The 18,577-nt window shown below is 34.5% G+C and overlaps 1 protein-coding gene across 1 annotated transcript in view; it reads left to right on the plus strand.

Moving 5' to 3' along the window:
* Window positions 1-18,577, plus strand: part of LOC138707521 (MOXD1 homolog 2-like) — a 1,036,064-nt gene that overhangs the window by 826,622 nt on the left and 190,865 nt on the right. Inside the window, exons 5-6 of the mRNA XM_069837046.1 lie at window positions 1,617-1,703; window positions 7,283-7,471. Of these exons, the coding sequence (XP_069693147.1) occupies window positions 1,617-1,703; window positions 7,283-7,471 (276 nt within the window). The remainder of the gene's footprint in view (window positions 1-1,616; window positions 1,704-7,282; window positions 7,472-18,577) is intronic.

Below are 18,577 nucleotides of genomic sequence, written 5' to 3' on the forward strand. Positions count from 1 at the left end.
AAATCATTTCAATGCAATTCGAAAAAGGAGAGTCTTGTTTATAAATGCCCTTAAAAGAAAAAAATATATATACGTATATATATATATATATAATTTTTTTAAATAGTTACCCACCGTAAAATAATTAAAAAAAATATATAGACGACAAAATGCAATTAATTTTTACAGACGAAGAAACATGTGGTTAGTGCTTTAGGGTATTTTGACTCCATTGTGAAAATTTCAGTATGTTGACTTAAATATCATGTCAGTTTTTAATAAAAAATAACCCACCGGAACAAAGAAGCTCAGCATGAAGGCTCTCCCGTCGTACAAAATGTTGCGCGATCAAGGTCAGGGAGACGGACGTTTGAGATTACTCATCGTTATGAAGTCTCGCGAACGCTGCGACCGCCACACATATCAAGCGATTTTCGCGTCGGAACAAAAATTAATAATTTTATTAATTTAATTATTCACAGGATTTTTGAGATAAAGTCATAAAACTTGGTAGATGGATTGGAATAAAGTTTTCTTTAATACGAATGAAATTACCAAGAATTTAATTTGTTGCATTCGAATATAAAACTATTTCTTTTTTTCAATGAGGTGTTTTTATGAGCTTGCCTTAATATTATTCGAATTAGTCTTTAAGATATTAAAATATATGGTTATTCAGGTTTACAATGGCGTCTATTTAGTTTCGATGACACTTCTTATAGGGTGTCTAGAATATTTGAAATTATGGATAAAATGTAACTGCCACCCATTTTTCAGTCATCCGTATGAATAAAATATTAATGATATGGCGGTCATATTTGGCAATTTTATTTATTTTCATAACAACATTATTATATTAAAAGCTCAAAAAAACTTATGACATCGCTTGGGATATTCTTAAAATTTTGTATGGAATGACCCTATAATCTTACAAGGAAACAAATGGAAAGAATTCTGCAATCTTGTGTAATATTGACTTTTGGAAGGTGTTGCCCAGAGCTCGGCAGAAGTTCGAGGAATAAAAGTATCCTGGTCGGATACGAAGCCCTTTATATAGACTATAGAGGTTCTAGTCTTCATAGTGACGAAGCAGGGAATAGTTGAATCCTGTTTTATAGTGTCTTGAAGGTGAAATGAGTGTTCTCGTATCGGAGACTTGAAGATCTCTAGGTTTTGGCTTTCATTGAACAGGGACGCTGGTTGAAATCCGTCCCAGTAGCAGGATAAAGAGCAAGGTGTTCCTGATTCTTGTACAGTCCTAAACAAGAAAACTGAACGTCTCTTCATACACTCTCACCACTTTGGCATATTTTGGAAACATTTTTTGCAGCCCCACAGTAGTAACACCTTTCCTACTATAATCTGTGAATGTTAAAATTTTAATTGCGTATTTGTTGGATCGTTTACTGAGGCCTATTCTTCAGAGTTGAGCAGAAAATGACTGGGGAATAGGCTAACTCTTTGTAACGAATCCAACAGGGAGGTTCCGATTTTCTCGCCTTCTCTGATGATGGAGCCAATATTAAAATTGGATGATCCTACATCCATGTCAAGGTGCATGAACCCGAAAGATCAACAGCACGTTCAACACCGTGGAAACGTGATACTATCTTATTGAACATTATGTTTTGTTTCAGGTCACTATTCCGGCATTGGAAGAGACTCTGTACTGGTGTAAAATCTTCAAATTACCACATGTGAGGAGGAGACAACATATGGTTCGGGTAAGTTCGTAAGTCAATTAATATTTTATTGTATTAGAGTACTTTATTTCTTCTAATTTTTATATACTTTCTTCTAATCGTGTAATAGTCAATTATATCCCACTCGAATTTTGATTTTCTCTAGATAAATTTGTTCGTGTTCCACTCGCAGATTTATCGATAAAATCAAAACCTGTAGTGTGATTACTGTTGATAAAATAATATTTGTCCTTCTTCCTGAAATACAAGTCCTTTTTTCTATTACTCAGAAACCGACGAAGTACTGCATTATTTTAATAATTTGAGTGTTCTTGAAAACAACTGTAAAATAGAATTATAACTTCTTAATTAGAACTGGTTCCTAGCCCCGGAGAAAATGTCAGCCAGTCTTTCTTCTGTTCCGATGCGATTATTACTTCTTTATCTTTGAAATTTATTTATTGTCCTCTGCCATTATTGAGAGGTCACAAACTTAAAAGTTGCAGCTGCTTGTAGCTTCTTGTCGTTAACTTTATTGAATGTCAATACTCCATTAGTTGCATGCACTTCCATCAACTTAATTTCGAGAATGAATATCTTCTTAGCAGACCCTGATCTCATTTTATAACGTCTATAAATATATAAGCTACTAAGAATTAAAACTGCCATAAAATATCTTCCGAACATGTTCTCTAACAGCGGTTGAAACATGTGATTAAAGGCGGAGGTTAAAACTCCAAACTATGCAGAGTATCTGCAAACATAAACATATTCAGCGTTATTACATATCCGTGTATGTGTTTGACTAGGGAATTGACGCGCTGAGATTAAAAAACGGAACTAGTGGAAGTCAATTTCAGAGAAAAAAAAACACAGAGACTTTATAAATTTCATTTTACAGCAGAACGTCTAATTTCATGTTACTAAGGTTTTGGCGCAAAAATAATGTACCGGTACGTACATTATTAGGTTTGAGGAAATTAATCAGCAGGGGCGAATCCTAGTCACGAAAGTTAGGCTTGCTCTTTTATTCATAGGGGAAGATGGGAGGATATAATAATTCATAATTAATAAAAATAATCAGACCCACATAAATAATTTATTTTATAATTATGAAATAATTATGAGTGATGTATCATATTCGCTTATCAGATGTAGAAGTTCGATATAATATAACAAACATGGCCAACAAAATAGTTTATTTAGTTTTTCGACCCTGCCAACCAATACATATTGTTGTACTGAGCTGCACTGAACGAGCGCACATATTCCCTATAATGTCTGTCTTCTCTTGAATAATCCTTCGGGAAAATGGATTTAATGATAAGGTTTAATAACATACAATTCCGAACTCATTGCAGTACTTCAAATTAATGTTTAAGAATTAATAATACATGCAGCAGCTAACACATGCATTCCGCTCATACAATTACATTGCACTCGAAAATCACAGCACATTCCCGCTGTCAATACTGATCTGTGTAACGTTAAATAGTCGTTGGTGTAGCTCTCGGACCAGAGCTTCAAACAACACATAACAGAAGCATGTGCGCCTAGGACGGACCAAGGAGGAAGGCACTTGTGCGCGCATCATATTCTCGCTATTTCTACGTCTTTCGTGTAGCTCCAAGAAACGAGCAAGCGCTGCGATACTTGCGGTGTGCAACCTGTGGATGGTATTACGCCTATACCGTATTCCAAAAATCAAAATAAATTTTAATGTACGTAACGCCATTTTGAGAAATACACATTCTACGAATATGTTGGGCTTGCGAAGCAAGCATAGCATGCCCTGAGAAATCGCCCCTGTTAATCAGCATTTTTACCTCAAATAAATTTATAAAATAATTGCAAACAATCAGTGCAAATAAACTAACATATTTGTACTCTAGAGGGGTTGGTATAATTTTGTGATAGTACACGAGTATTTTCGTGATAGTTCTTAAATTCAAAGTATTTAGGGATATTCAGTCAATTAAATTTTTTCCATCACACTGTAAATGCGTTTTTAATCCCTTAATTTTGTACGTTATTACACAAATGAAGCGTTTTTCGAAGAAATGGCAAAGGAATATTTTTTTCGACTTGTCCTTTGCGTTGATATCTTTCAACTCATATGTCTCAATACCAAGTGGTTTTACCATAAATTGGAGTCAAACTTCAGACACACATTATTTTTTTTTCACCTAAACCATTATTCAATTATCAAAATGAGTTTTGACTTTTTGGTTATTTAGAACCTAACATTTTGTTCTTAAAATTAATGTAGTTATCCCCTTCTCATTCTGTATACTCAATGGTAATTTCAATAAGGCAGTACAATAAGCTGACAACTTCAAATAATTTGAGCATACTGTAGGCATATATAGTAACATGAACTTCTGCCAGGAAGTCCAAAGAAGCATAGTAATGGCAAAAGAAAATTGTTATAGAAAGAGGAGTATTTTCTAAGGACAGCTAGAAAAAGACCTAACAAAGAGACTGGTGAAATGCTTTGTGTGGAGCTTCAAAATAACATCACAGTAGCTAATATTGCCGTAAGTGCGCATTAAACTTTATACAATGTATTTTTCACATATGAATGTGTGTTTCCGAGGAAAAATAAATTGAAAAATGTTTAAGTTACAGGAAATTGCAATCAAAGTTTAAAGTAATTTCAAATTCACATGGACGAGAACTTTAAAATAAGGCATCACATAAACCGATACAGCCATAAATGTGCGTTAAATTTTATGTAATATATTTTGTGCGAGGTCGTGCGTATTTGCTTGGTTTCCGCAAAAAACCAATCCGCGGAAGGTCTAAAACTCCACATTCAGTATTCCCAACCTAACACACATAACAATTTCCCTCTTCTTACCGCTTAAGCGCCATATTGATTTTACTGCTTTACGCTTTTAAGATTTAGAGACGTTCAATATAGTGATAATTATAAATTGGAAACTTACCACTGCAATGTCACCTAAATTGCACTGTTAATTATTGTTTTTAAATATTTGCAAAAATTAAGTAAACTCTACAACTCCACTAAAGTTACTGCATTCGTGATGCAAGTAACATTAAGGAAGCCGTGAAAAAATCAACAAGATTCCAGACTCATCATAGACTGGGGGAAAAAGACAGACGTATATCACGGCCTGCTGGAGTAAGTAAACACAGAAAACATTTTAAAGCAACAATGTTGAAGATAGATATTTTTGTTTTGCAAATTTTCCGTCATTGAATAGAAACCAAGATGGAGATTTCATTGCAGCTAATTAGAAATTCCTCTTTCAGGCATGCAATAAACGATCTTCGCACAAAATAATGTACGATACACGAGCGGTATGTTTTCTTTCAATTCTCGGAAATTAAAAAAGCTCAACTACGTTTCGCTTTTTCAAACTTTTCCTCGAACATGAAAACTTCAACATACCGCTCTTGTAACGCATATTACTATTTCACGCGTCAAGAGTTTTTAAAGGCAAAGCAATTTTGGAAATTCACTAGTTTTCACCGTATTTAACCATCCTACTCGTTCAATTAAGCAGCAGCTAACAAGGACATAGATGCTCGTTAATTTTATATAATTATTTATATTCTTATGGGATTTAGTATTCCCGGAAAACTAGTCGATTAATTAAAATGTGTCTCAGTGAAACATACAGTAGAGTCCGTATATGCTAGGTTCTGTCTGACGCTTTTCTAGTTCATTGCGAGCTAAACCGAGGAGATACACTATCACCTTTAATTTTTAACTTTGCTCTAGAATATTCCATTAGGAACATCCAGGAAAACAGACAAGGTTTGGAATTGAACTGGTTACAAGAGATGCTTGTTTATGCTCATGATGCGAATATGTTAGGAGTAAATCAACAAACTATTAGAGAAAACACGGGAATTTTACTTGAAGCAAGTAAACAAATAGATTCGGAAGTAAATCTCGAAAAATAAAGTATATGATTATGTCTAGTGACCAGAACATACGTCGAAATGGAAATATGAAAATTGGAAATTTATCGTTTGAAAAGGTTGAAAAATTCAAATATCTTGAAGCAACAGTAACAAATATAAATGCTACTAGGGAGTAAATTAAACGCAGAATATATATGGGAAATGCCTGCTATTATTCGATTGAGAAGCTGTCGTCATCTAGGCCTAGTTTGGTTTCAAAAAACTGAAAATTAGAATTTATGAAATAGTTATATTACAGGTTGTTCTATATGGCTGTGAAACTTGAACTCTGACTTTGAGAGAGTAACAGAGGCTAAGGGTGTTTGGCAATAAGGTGTATAGGAAAATATGTTGGGGCTAAGAGGGATGAAGTTACAGGATAATGGAGTAGTTACACAACGCAGAACTGCACGCATTATATTCTTTACCTAACACATTTAGGAACATTAAATTCATACGCTTGAAATGGGCAGGGAATATAGAACGTATAGACGAAACAGAAATGCAAATAGAATGTTAGTTGGGGGACCTGAGGGAAGATGAGCTTTGGGGAGGCAGAGACGTAGATGGGAGGATAATATTAAAATGGATTAGAGGAAGGTGGGTATGATGGTAGGGACTTTGTTATTCTAATGTTACTGAAGATAGGGACCGATGGCGGACTTATGTGAGGGCGGAATGAACCTGTGGGTTCTATGAAAGCCATTTGTAAGTAAATAAGTATTTTTCACATATTGATGTGTGTTTTAAACGAAAAAGAAATTGAAAAAGTTTAAAGTTACAGGAAACTGCTTAGAATAAACATGTATTTTTTTTAAATCAGCGTATTCCGAATCTCACCGGAACGGTGGACAACAATGACGTCACGCTGCAGCTAATTAGGAACAAAACTGCTGGAAAGATTGATGGCTCTCATGGCGACTGTATAAGTTGTTGTCTGTGCTACGCTAGCAAAATTTTGCAAAATTTCCGTACTGCCATCTCGTTCAAAGGAAAGAGATCATAAACAATTTATTTCTTCAACCGGTAGTAATAACTGGTCCGTTGACATGTTCGCTCATAAGCCATTAACATATTGTTTTTACGTTGTGCTCATTACAAACAATACAGCGGAACTAAAGCAGAACACACCGTCATGACACAACAGTGCACGATGTCTGCTAATTCCCGCCCTATACAAGAACCAATCAGATTCACTGATGGCGGCTGATGGAGACTGCCACCACCTCCGCAATCTGATGGCACCGATGCGACACCGGTGGAGCATCAGTGAAGCCATCGGTGAAATTCGGAACACCGTGATGCCATCAGATTGCTCAGCGCTGAGATTCGGGATACGCTCAATACGCTTTAAGTTACCAGTTTTTCTTCTTCCTATAACAATAACTGGAAGCGAAATGGCTGGTTTTGGAAACAAACCATTCAATTCCCCTTCAATTACTGGCAATCCAGGTTTTACCCATACAATCAGCGCAAGAGGGTTCCGAACCAACGTCCCATCATAGCCTCGGAATACGAGGCTACTTCCCTACCTGTGAACCATGGCAGGTGGATTAGAAAAAATAGGTCTAGCAATTATTGTTTCCTTAGACCAGAAAAATATAGTACTACTGGGAACGCAACTGCAAATTGTCCGCCGTGAGATACATGTGTGGAATGAATGACTGGAATCTTGTTTTCGTTTGCAGTACGAGCCTCTGTTGGAGCCTCATAGCCGTGCCTACATGCGACACGTCATTGTGTATGAGTGCCAGGGGAGTGAGGACGAATTCGAGGCTCACAGCAGGGACAGGGGCCAAGTGTGCTACCAACCCTCCATGCCACCGCTCTTCTTCAACTGCAACAACGTCGTCATCGCTTGGGCTATTGGCTCTGAGGTGAGTCTAGTCTCAGCTTATACCTGTCAAACACGTTTCCTGAGCCTTCGATTTATTATTATGCTTGCAATATATCCTAGGTTTTCAGCCTCAAACTCGCCCGAGAGCCATGCATTTTAAGGATAGAGGATTAAATATGCTAAAAGGCCTGAAAATTTAAAAATCCCTTTAAAATACACTTCAGTGTCTGAAAAATATATTAGGTAAAATTTAACGCGCCTCGTGAGGTCATTTTTAAAGCTCCTGTAACTTTAATTGTCTTTATTTTTGCCCTTAAAGTAAGCTTTGATGTGAGAAATGTATTACATAAAATTTAATGAGAATTTATGGTCTTACTAGCTGCTTTGACGCTATTTTTATAGCTCTTGGCCACAGGTTTTTTATATGACATTAGTTTTCGATTGCTATTTCCGGTAAATTTATTTATTTATTTTTTGCTTTTTTTCCATACAAAAGGTATCTTCGTAACTGTTTATGCTACGTGCATGATATTTGGTACACACATTCTTTTGTCTATTAGGAAACCCTCCCATTGAATAGAAATCTTAAATTATAATTTATATTTTTAATTTTTGAAAGCCAATAAATAAAATAAATAAATAAATAAATAAATAAGTAAATAAGTAAATAAATAAATAAATAAAGAAGTAAGTAAGTAAATAAGTAAGCAAATAAGTAAGTAATGAATTAAATAAACAAATAAATAAATAAGTAAATAAGTAAATAAATAAGTAAATAAATAAATATGTAAATAAATAAATAAGTAAATAAATAAACAAGTAATTAAATAAGTAAAAAATAAATAAGTAAACAAATAAATAACTAAATAAGTAAGTAAATAAATAAATAACTAAATAAGTAAGTAAATAAATAAATAATAAATAAGTAAATAAGTAAATAAATAAATAACTAAATAAGTACCGGTAAGTAAATAAGTAAATAAATAAATAAGTAAATAAGTAAGTAAATAAATAAGTAAGGTAAGTAAATAAATACATAAGTAAATAAATAAGTAAAGAAATAAATAAATACATTTTGAATAGAGATTGGCCTATGTGTGTAGTAATTGCAGAACTTATGACATGGGATCAGAAGACCACTTTGAGTAGTATGAAATATCCATGTCAGCTTCTTTCGTGTTAGGGTTTAGCTGTTAATGTAAGTCTCTAGTTGATAACAATGTTGTGTTTACGTATCAAAAGTAGAGACAACATCGTTTCATTGTTGTTATTACAGAAATGGATGTTTTATATGGTGCAAGTTAGAGTGAAACACAATTTCTAAAAGATTTATAAAATGATTATGTACTATTTACAGAGAGTGATAGAAGTGATTATCATATGAACGAAAGAATACTATACTGTAATAAATGTGTTAACTAATTATCCAGTGGAACAAGACTATGAGGAACAGTAGAGTAGCCTAAATAATATTATTATCCATGTCTCCTGTGATATTCATAATAGTTAATTTTCTTTCCTGAAGTTTGTTTGTCAGTTCGTTTGTCACATTCCTATAATTTGTGCTGTCAAACGAAGAATATTGAGTAACAATTATTGTTGTTCACATGCCCTGTAATAATTATGCCAGTTATTTATTATTTTTCATAACCAGTGAATACTGCAGTAATTTTACATGTAATATCACAGCACTAAATTGTTAACTGATTCTTCAATGAGATGAAGAGAAATAAATGCTAAGGCGAAAAAGCTAACCTTGTTCCGTCTGATATTTATGCTAATTAATTTTGATTCTTTAAAATATGTAAGTAAATAAATACAATAAATAAAATATTAAAAAATATAACAAAAATAATAACAAAGTTATTTTTATATTTCATCTATTATTTGCATGCATGATATTCATAAAAATGCATAATTAACAGAGTTTACGTAACTCCGGAGGAAATAGAGTACAAGGGTGAACACGGGCATGTATTTTGTTTTATTTCAATAACTATTATTATGTACATCTCCAGTGCTGCGTTCTCTGTTTTTATGAAAGCTTCTTTCATAGCTACTTGCATCTGTCCCACTATACAGATGTCATCAGCATATGCCAGTATTTTAATTGACTAATAAATTATGTGACCTCTTGTATTAATGTTCGCAACTTTCATAAAATTTTCTAAGGCTCATACTTCAAATAGATTATTCGCAATGTTTTCATAAACATGACCGACTTAAGACCTAGAGGTCACTGCAGACCATGACGCCCAATTTCGTATACCTCGACTCTGAGGAGGAATATACATTGTGCAGGGATAGTCTGACACCGATTCACAGGGACGCGATGTCCGACGGTGTAATTCCCTGAGGATAATGCACAGTCACGCTCGCAGCCCAGACTGGGCTCTGTCGGATTGAATGATAGCGCGCATGTGAATGAGAGAATTTGTCGCCCATAAAATATCACGTGAATAGTGATACTATATGTGAATTGGGAACAAAGCTCATCATGACGCAAAATTAATGGCAGTTTGCATTTATTTCCAAACTAACTCTACTGTTTTTCATTATACAAACTATCAGCGAATTAAACTTATTTGCACATATCATTACTATGTTAATACCAATAACAAAGCGTGGCGAGACACCCCATGCAGGGTCAAGAGCGACAATCCGACTACCCGCATCACTTCAAATATTCATGTCTCAGCAGAGGTGAATGGGCCTAGCAGCTACTGATACTACTAGTGCTGCCGCTACTGCTGTTACTGCTACTACTGCCGCCAATTTTGACATTTTATTTATTTTTTTTTATTTTGAGAAATGACATTTTTTTAAAGAAAAAATTCTTGAAATAACACTGAAGAACAAGAATTTTTCTCCGTCTTACAACAATGTGTCCCTTATGGTTTTGTGTGCGCTGAATCCGAAAACATGACTCTTTTCCTCATATCACGTAAGGTTTTCAAGATATTATATTATGATTACACTTTTCGATGAATGATCCCCCAGGAAACATCTGGCGTGGGTTGGAAGTTGTAAACCAAAATAAAAGCCAATGCGTTTTATGAGTTTATGACCTATTTCCGGTTTCTTATGGTTGTTGGCATGTTCTTTCGTAATTCTAATAAATAAACAGATATTGGTCCCTTCTATTCAGTAAATTTCACAACAGTTCAATGTGATATCTACGCAATGAACAAACGAGGGTGTGATTTTCAGTATTTAAAAGAAAAATTTACCAGTTTCAGTGAAGGCAAATTAAAAGGGGGCATTTTCATCGGTCCACACAGTTATGGCTGATTCTTTTTTTGAGTAAAAACTTTCCATTACAGGAAAAATGGTATGACGCGCTTTCAAAGATGTTTGCTCATATTTCCTTGGAAATTCTAGGATAGACAACTACATCAAACTTGTGGAAACCTTGTTACGAGCATACAGAAAATGAGGTGTAATATGTTTCTCAAAATACACTTTTACATTCTCATTTGCATTTCTTTCCTCCTAACCTTGGAGCGGTAAGCGACGGGCATGGTAAAAGATTTTATAAAGAAATATCTGAAATGGCAAAATGATATAAAGGAAGATCACCCAGCATGCTTGCAGACTATTGTTGATTCTTTACAAAAGACACTCCCGAGTCTAGTTATAAACGGAAGTCATCCAGAAAATTCTTTAAAAAGTTCAAATTCCGAGATTTTTCTCATTATACGAATGAAATATTTTTATTGTTGTGTTTTATGTTTTCTAAACTATATAGCATCATTTTAGTATCAAGTACGCATTTTTAAAGTATCATGAGGCATTTTGAATCCCTAGTGTGTTGTATTTTTTTTTCATAAAAAATTCAATTCACTTTTCTCGGGAAATGGTACGTGATCGGGCAATTTGGATTTTAAATTCAGATTTAGGGCACGCATATTAGTAATATTCACCTAATTTTATTTTGGAGCAGGAGAAAGGTAAAAATTTGTTGTTCAATGTAATTATTGAAGATTCTTTACAACTTCCTACAGATATTTTCCTGTTTTGCAGATCTATTAAGGATGAAAAAATGAAGGGATATGTAAAATGTTCCTTGGTACAACAGGTTCGTGTTCCTTGTATGATACCCTCTTGTATTTTGAAACATTGGAGCACGGGGAATATAGCTGGTATTGTAGCTTTAAAAATTCACAATAATTTAATAAATGTATTTGTCATCATTTGAGATCTTATATCCTAGAGGAGCCATAACTGTTTCGACAGCTTTCCTCAAGGCATCCAGTTTCTCTTAACTCCTGACTTACTTCGTGGCATGATCTTAAAATAAAAGCAAAACAAAAACCGATACCTTCGTGTACCTTGGAAGATGTTCCTTGCTACAAGATGTTTTGTGTTCGAAGGTACAAGAGGGTGTAAGTTTAAACAAATATGGCTGGCTAAACTAGAGATGAGAATAAATCATGGAGATTAACATATGTATTTATTCACCAGATGATAGGAAATACACCATACTTCGTTGATAGTTACAAATACAATTTTGTTTCTTGTTAGAAAACATGTAACAATGAACGAAATATTTACTTTTGGTACCAAAAAATTGTTTCATCCACAGAACTCACACTTTGCAATAAATGAAACAGGAACTATCACCAGAGCTACCTAGCGGCTTTCTCTACAATCTACTTCAGTTTGAGTCGGCTATGTAGCAGAAAAAATTAGAAAGAAAAAAATGAGTCAAGGTAACTATGCTCAAGCTACAACAGTCCCACTTACTTACTTACTTACTTACTTACTTACTTACTGGCTTTTAAGGAACCCAGAGGTTCAGTGCCGCCCTCACATAAGCCCGCCATTGATCCCTATCCTGAGCAAGATTAATCCAGTCTCTACTATCATATCCCACCTCCCTCAAATCCATTTCAATATTATCTTCCCATCTACGTCTCGGCCTCCCGAAAGGTCTTTTTCCCGCCGGCCTCCCAAATAACACTCTATATGCATTTCTGGATTCGCCCATACGTGGTGCATGTCCTGCCCATCTCAAACGTCTGGATTTAATGTTCCTAATTATGTCAGGTGAAGAATACAATGCGTGCAGCTCTGCGTTGTGTAACTTTCTCCATTCTCCTGTAACTTCATCCCTCTTAGCCCCAAATATTTTCTTAAGAACCTTATTCTCAAACACCTTTAATCTCTGTTCCTCTCTCAAAGTGAGAGTCCAAGTTTCACAACCATACAGAACAACCAGTAATATAATTGTTTTTTTTTTAAATTCTAACTTTCAGATTTTTTGACAGCACACTAGATGACAAAAGCTTCTCAACCGAATAATAACAGGCGTTTCCCATATTTATTCTGCGTTTAATTTCCTCCCGATTGTCATTTATATTTGTTACTGTTGCTCCAAGATATTTTAATTTTTCCGCCTCTTCGAAGGATAAATCTCCAATTTTTATAGTTCCATTTCGTACAATATTCTGGTCACGATACATAATCATATACTTAGTCTTTTCGGGATTTACTTCTAACCCTATCCCTTTACTTTCTTCAAACAACAGTCCCCCTAATAATATTAATAGTAATAATAATATTAATGATAATAATAATTATAATTTTTCATTGTGTAATTTTTGCACATACTTCATTTTTCTCTCCTCAAAAATCGTTACATTTTGAATTGGAATTTTTAAATCACAGCTGAAAATAATAATGTATTCTTATATCTCAACAGACGACAACATGCTTCAGTTGCAATGTTAGGCAACGTCGATTTCTTTTCTCAGATATGAACATACTATGAACGGCTGTATTCTGGCTATTTCACTAGGAACGGCAGTCATTATGTAAACGTAATAAAACGCGCTTCAAAGTGTAATAAGAGGGGAATGATAGACTGCACTCCACTCTCTAACCAGAGAACCACTGACACGGCACTTGGCATGATCCTCTATCAGACGTATAAATGTCCATCGTGGCAAACGAAGTATAATGAGAGAGCAGGTATGATCCCTATTTACTGATAAAACATTTACATTCCAGTCTGTATAGACCACTATTTATCCCCTTCCTCCAACGGTTTTGGGGTTTACCCCGACCGCATCAAAACCACGCGTGTATCCTAAGCTGCGGTAAACAAATGCACATTGAAACGGCAGCGAGCTCTGTTTTGTTTATAACTGTGGGATGTTATCACTTCAGAAGATCATGAGCAACTCCATTAAATCCAATCATAATCATATCCCATTCGTATCATCACGGCAAATATCCAGAGGATCATATATTATGAATATCTGAATTGAAAACACAAGAAAAAAGAAAAGATGTAACATTTGCTTATTTCGCATATTGGTACATATAACGTGTTGTGACGGTAAAATATATTCGCTTAAAATAATTTATTTTCAATTTGTTTTTCTATGATATTTGTTTTGTGAATATGTTAGGAGAAAATCCATAAACGATTAGGGAAAACACGGGAATTTTACTGGAAGCAAGTAAAGAGATAGGTTCGGAAGTAAATCCCGAAAAGACAAAGTATATGATTATTTCTCGTGACGAGAATATTGTACGAAATGGAAATATAAAAATTGGAAATTTATCTTTTGAAGAGGTGGAGAAGTTCAAATATCTTGCAGCAACAGTAACATATAAATGATACTCGGGAGGATATTAAACACAGAAGAAATATGGGAAATGCTTGTTATTTTCGATTGAGAAGTTTTATCATCGAGTCTGATGTCAAAAAATCTGAATGTTAGAATTTATAAAACAGTTATATTACCGGTTGTTGTTTATGGTTGTGAAACTTGGACTCTCACTTTGAGAGAGGAACGGAGATTAAGGGTGGTTGAGAATAAGGTTCTTAGGAAAATATTTGGGGCTAAGAGGGATGAAGTAACAGGAGAATGGAGAAAGTTACACAACACAGAACTGCACGTATTGTATTCTTCACCTGACATAATTAGGAACATTAAATCCAGACGTTTGAGATGGGCAGGATATGTAGCACGTATGGGCGAATCCAGAAATGCATATAGAGTGTTATTTGGGAGGCCGGAGGGAAAAAGACCTTTAGGGAGGCCGAGACGTAGATGGGAGGATAATATTAAAATGGATTTGAGGGAGGTGGGGTATGATGATAGAGACTGGATTAATCTTGCACAGGATAGGGACCGCTGGCGGGCTTATGTGAGGGCGGCAATGAACCTTCGGGTTCCTTAAAAGCCATTTGTAAGTAAGTAAAATACAGTTTGTTTATACACACTCATTTTTTGAGTTAAACTTGCTCTTCAGTCTAACATCAACTTGTACCGGTATTGCACTCAACTACTCAGGGTTACCGGTCAGGTTAGGTTGTTACTGCGCATAGGTAATTGACGCCAAGCGCCCGGAGGTCGTCCGAGCGTACCCCTCGACAATTACTCTTGTGTTTCGCCTGCTCCGTGCAAAACTGGTACAAGTTAATGTAATGCTCTTCTCGATCTGTTCCGCGTTACGTTACCGAAAGCGTCACTTTTGTGTTAATAATATTTTACCTGCAACATTATACCGCGAGTCGAGTTCTGGTATTGCATAATTATGTCTTTTGGATCAAGTATTTTAAGAAAACATACAGCAATTCTAGGAAGGTAATTTTGTAAATTTTGAAAGAGTGATGTTCTGAAATAGGCAGAAATGATAAATTTCTGCATGTTTTTTATGACTATGAGCCTTTCTATGATACCGATTATTTATGTAGAGCCCGGATGTTAGGCAAAATGTCTTTCTTAAACTGAGTGTATATATGAAAGATGTATTAGAGATAAGCACGTTTCCACACATTTGGGGACGTTAGGCCCAATTTTTATTTTGTCTTTTTTAGCTCCCGTTGCCTATTTTAAGGTAAAATGCCTTTTTTTAGACTTTTTACGTTGTTATTGTACATTTTCTATATTTTTAATGCATTTAAAATAAACCGCTCATAAATTATATAAAAAGCAGAAAGGACGGTTGTACAAATTAAAAATATATATCTACCTCAAACAAATATTTGCTGAGAATCTTATTCTCTAGCAATACATATGTTTCCAAGAAGTCGTAAAGTTTTTTCCCCTACGGATTCCATCTTTTATGCCACTTAACAAAGATGTCTGAACAGTATAACCCTCAGTGGTCAGATCACTTCGGGGTTTGAAACAAATTGGACTTGCAGTTTCTGAGAAAAGATAATTTTTTTTTATTATTGGGTTATTTTACGACGCTGTATCAACATCTAGGTTATTTAGCGTCAGAATGAAATGAAGGTGATAATGCCGGTGAAATGAGTCCGGGGTCCAGCACCGAAAGTTACCCAGCATTTGCTCGTATTGGGTTGAGGGAAAACCCCGGAAAAAACCTCAAGCAGGTAACTTGCCCCGATCGGGATTCGAACCCGGCCACCTGGTTTCGCGGCCAGAGAAAAGGTACATTAAGGGTTGAAAAATGTTTCGAAAAGCACAAAGATAAATATAATTTTATTGTTAGTGCTATGTAGTCTAAAATTCTTGAAAACATACCATTTAAAGTGTATAGATAACAATTTTAGTAATATATATATATATATATATATATATATATATATATATATATATATATATATATAGGCAGTTTTATTTGAAATGAAAGTGAAATGGTAGTTTGTTACTTTGTTTTATGTGTTTTCTCTTCCTACTAACAAATTTTATATTTTGCACATAGGAGTTATTGCAGGAAAAACGACAAAATGCTTTTTAAATGAAGATAAATGTAATAAAATTGATATAAAAGTTCCTTAAGTCATAACGATTACAAAAATATATAATTAACCCACTTTTACTGCAGAAAAAGAAAAATTCCTTGGGCCAGTCACTGATCCTCGCCATTGGTATTAGTTGGTGTAACAATGAGCATTGGTATGCGACTATTAATAGACTTTCGGTTGGCAAGAGGAAATTAATATTCTCTCGTATCAGAAAAATCTGTGAAACTTTTTTATGGTGTTCACAACTTCTTTTGTGTATGTGGGTTTTCTTCTCTGATTTGTTTTAAAATATGTAGATGAATAAGTTCAATGTTGAACCAGATTTAAGGCATAAACGACTAAACATTACATTTTTCATAGAGGCTTATTATACTGTAGTACACTAAGTAACGAACAGTTACATAGTTAACGTCTTAAGACTCGTTCATACTGCATGGTAAGTATTTTCTATTGGAAATGTTGGATGTTACAAATAATTTGTTTATATGATAATGAGGATACTAGGTTCTATGTTTCTTAGATTATAATAAGTGGCTCATAACATGTGTGAAAAAATATTCACACTACTGCCTATTATAGTTTTTGAGGAAAGCTATGCTAAAAAGTAATGTTTTGAGTTTCCGAAACATACGTAATTTCAAAGTACTCATCAATATTAGACAATCTTCCAATCAGAATCAAATTCAAATGACTTATATACATAGAGTTTTGGTAAATTTGGTCATTATTAGTTGAACAGTTTCCGAGATAAAAAAAATAATGAATGGTAACCTATTAGTTTTGTTCACTTCAATCCTCAAGCTCTTCTTCATACATTGATGAGGCTGGTTATTAATTTTTAATCAACATTGTTCAATATTTCTCCTTGAAGACCATAAAATTTAATTCTATAATCGCAGTTTTATACATTTTCAAACTGAACCTTTGGTACATTTTAAAGTCTTTATGCTCGACCATGCCGAAATGTAGTAATTATACATCTGGTAGCAGTGCTTTAATACATGTCATTAAAGTACGCCTATTCATTAAAGTTCAGGTTTTCGATTATTCTCGGATATGAAATCGAAAGACAACTAGCGAAACGTCACGCAGGATGGAAGTCCAATACTGTCGCAGAAGGTTATGTTCTGTTACTATAATAATTAGCGTTAATTGCAAATAATATTGAAATAAATTCAATTTGTCATCTCGCTTTTCAATGTCGAAATCAATTTCAAGGTTATTTCAAGATTAACGTTTATCTTACTCTCTAGATTATATCAAGGTCGTCGACATTCGTTTCCCGGAAAAAATCAATACTTTCGCGTCTGCGCACATCTCACAATTTATGAGGTAGGGTATTGCACTCACATAACAATAACATGAATACTTATGAATAATTTCAAGTTAGAAATATGGTCGATCATAAAAAGTCGTATGAAACTTGCCTATAATGGTAATTAAGACGTTCGTATGAAAATTATGAAACGAGCTTGCGCTCGTTTCATAAACATCCTCTCGTCTTAATTGCTAAAATTATAGGCTCGTTGCATAATGTACTATTATGCTGGACCATGCCGAAATGTAGTAATTATACACCTGGTAGCAGTCCTTTAATACATGTCATTAAAGTACACCTATTCATTAAAGTTCAGGTTTTCGATTATTCTCGGATATGGAATCTAAAGACAACTAGCGAAACGTCACGCAAGCTGGAAATCCAATACTGTCGCAGAAGGTTATGTTCTGTTACTATAATAATTAGCGTTAATTGTAAATAATATTCAAATAAATTCAATTTGTCATCTCGTTTTTCAATGTCAAATTCAATTTGAAGGTTATATCAAGATTTACGTTTATCTTACTCTCTAGATTATATTAAGGTCGTCGACATTCGTTTCCCGAAAAAAATCAATACTTTCGCGTCTGCGCACATCTCACAATTTATGAGGTAGGCTATTGCACTCACATAACAATAACATGAATACTTATGAATAATTTCAAGTTAGAAATATGGTCGAGCATAAAAAGTCGTATGAAACTTGCCTATAATGGTAATTAAGACACTTGTATGAAAATTATGAAAATCGCTTGTGCTCGTTTCATAAACATCCTCGCGTCTTAATTACTACCATTTTAGGCTCGTTGCATAATGTACTATTATCAAATTAGCCCGACTTCTTTACTGTATCAAAATAGCCCTACAGTACTTGACCTTATCGCTTTTTAAATGACTACATTTTAAACAATGTTACCGCCAGGGATACTCGACAGGGACACTGTGTATGAAACAAGTTACAATCCTTGCACCTTCCATGTCAGACCATGCACGTGCTCCGAAAACGCTCCAAACTACAAGATTATACTAAGAGAGACGTGTTGGATAGCTAACAAGTGCTCAACAAAAAAAGTGGGACGGAAGGGTGTGGGAAATGG

Source organism: Periplaneta americana, chromosome 10 (assembly GCF_040183065.1).
Source record: "Periplaneta americana isolate PAMFEO1 chromosome 10, P.americana_PAMFEO1_priV1, whole genome shotgun sequence".
Taxonomy (NCBI): Eukaryota; Metazoa; Arthropoda; class Insecta; order Blattodea; family Blattidae; genus Periplaneta; species Periplaneta americana.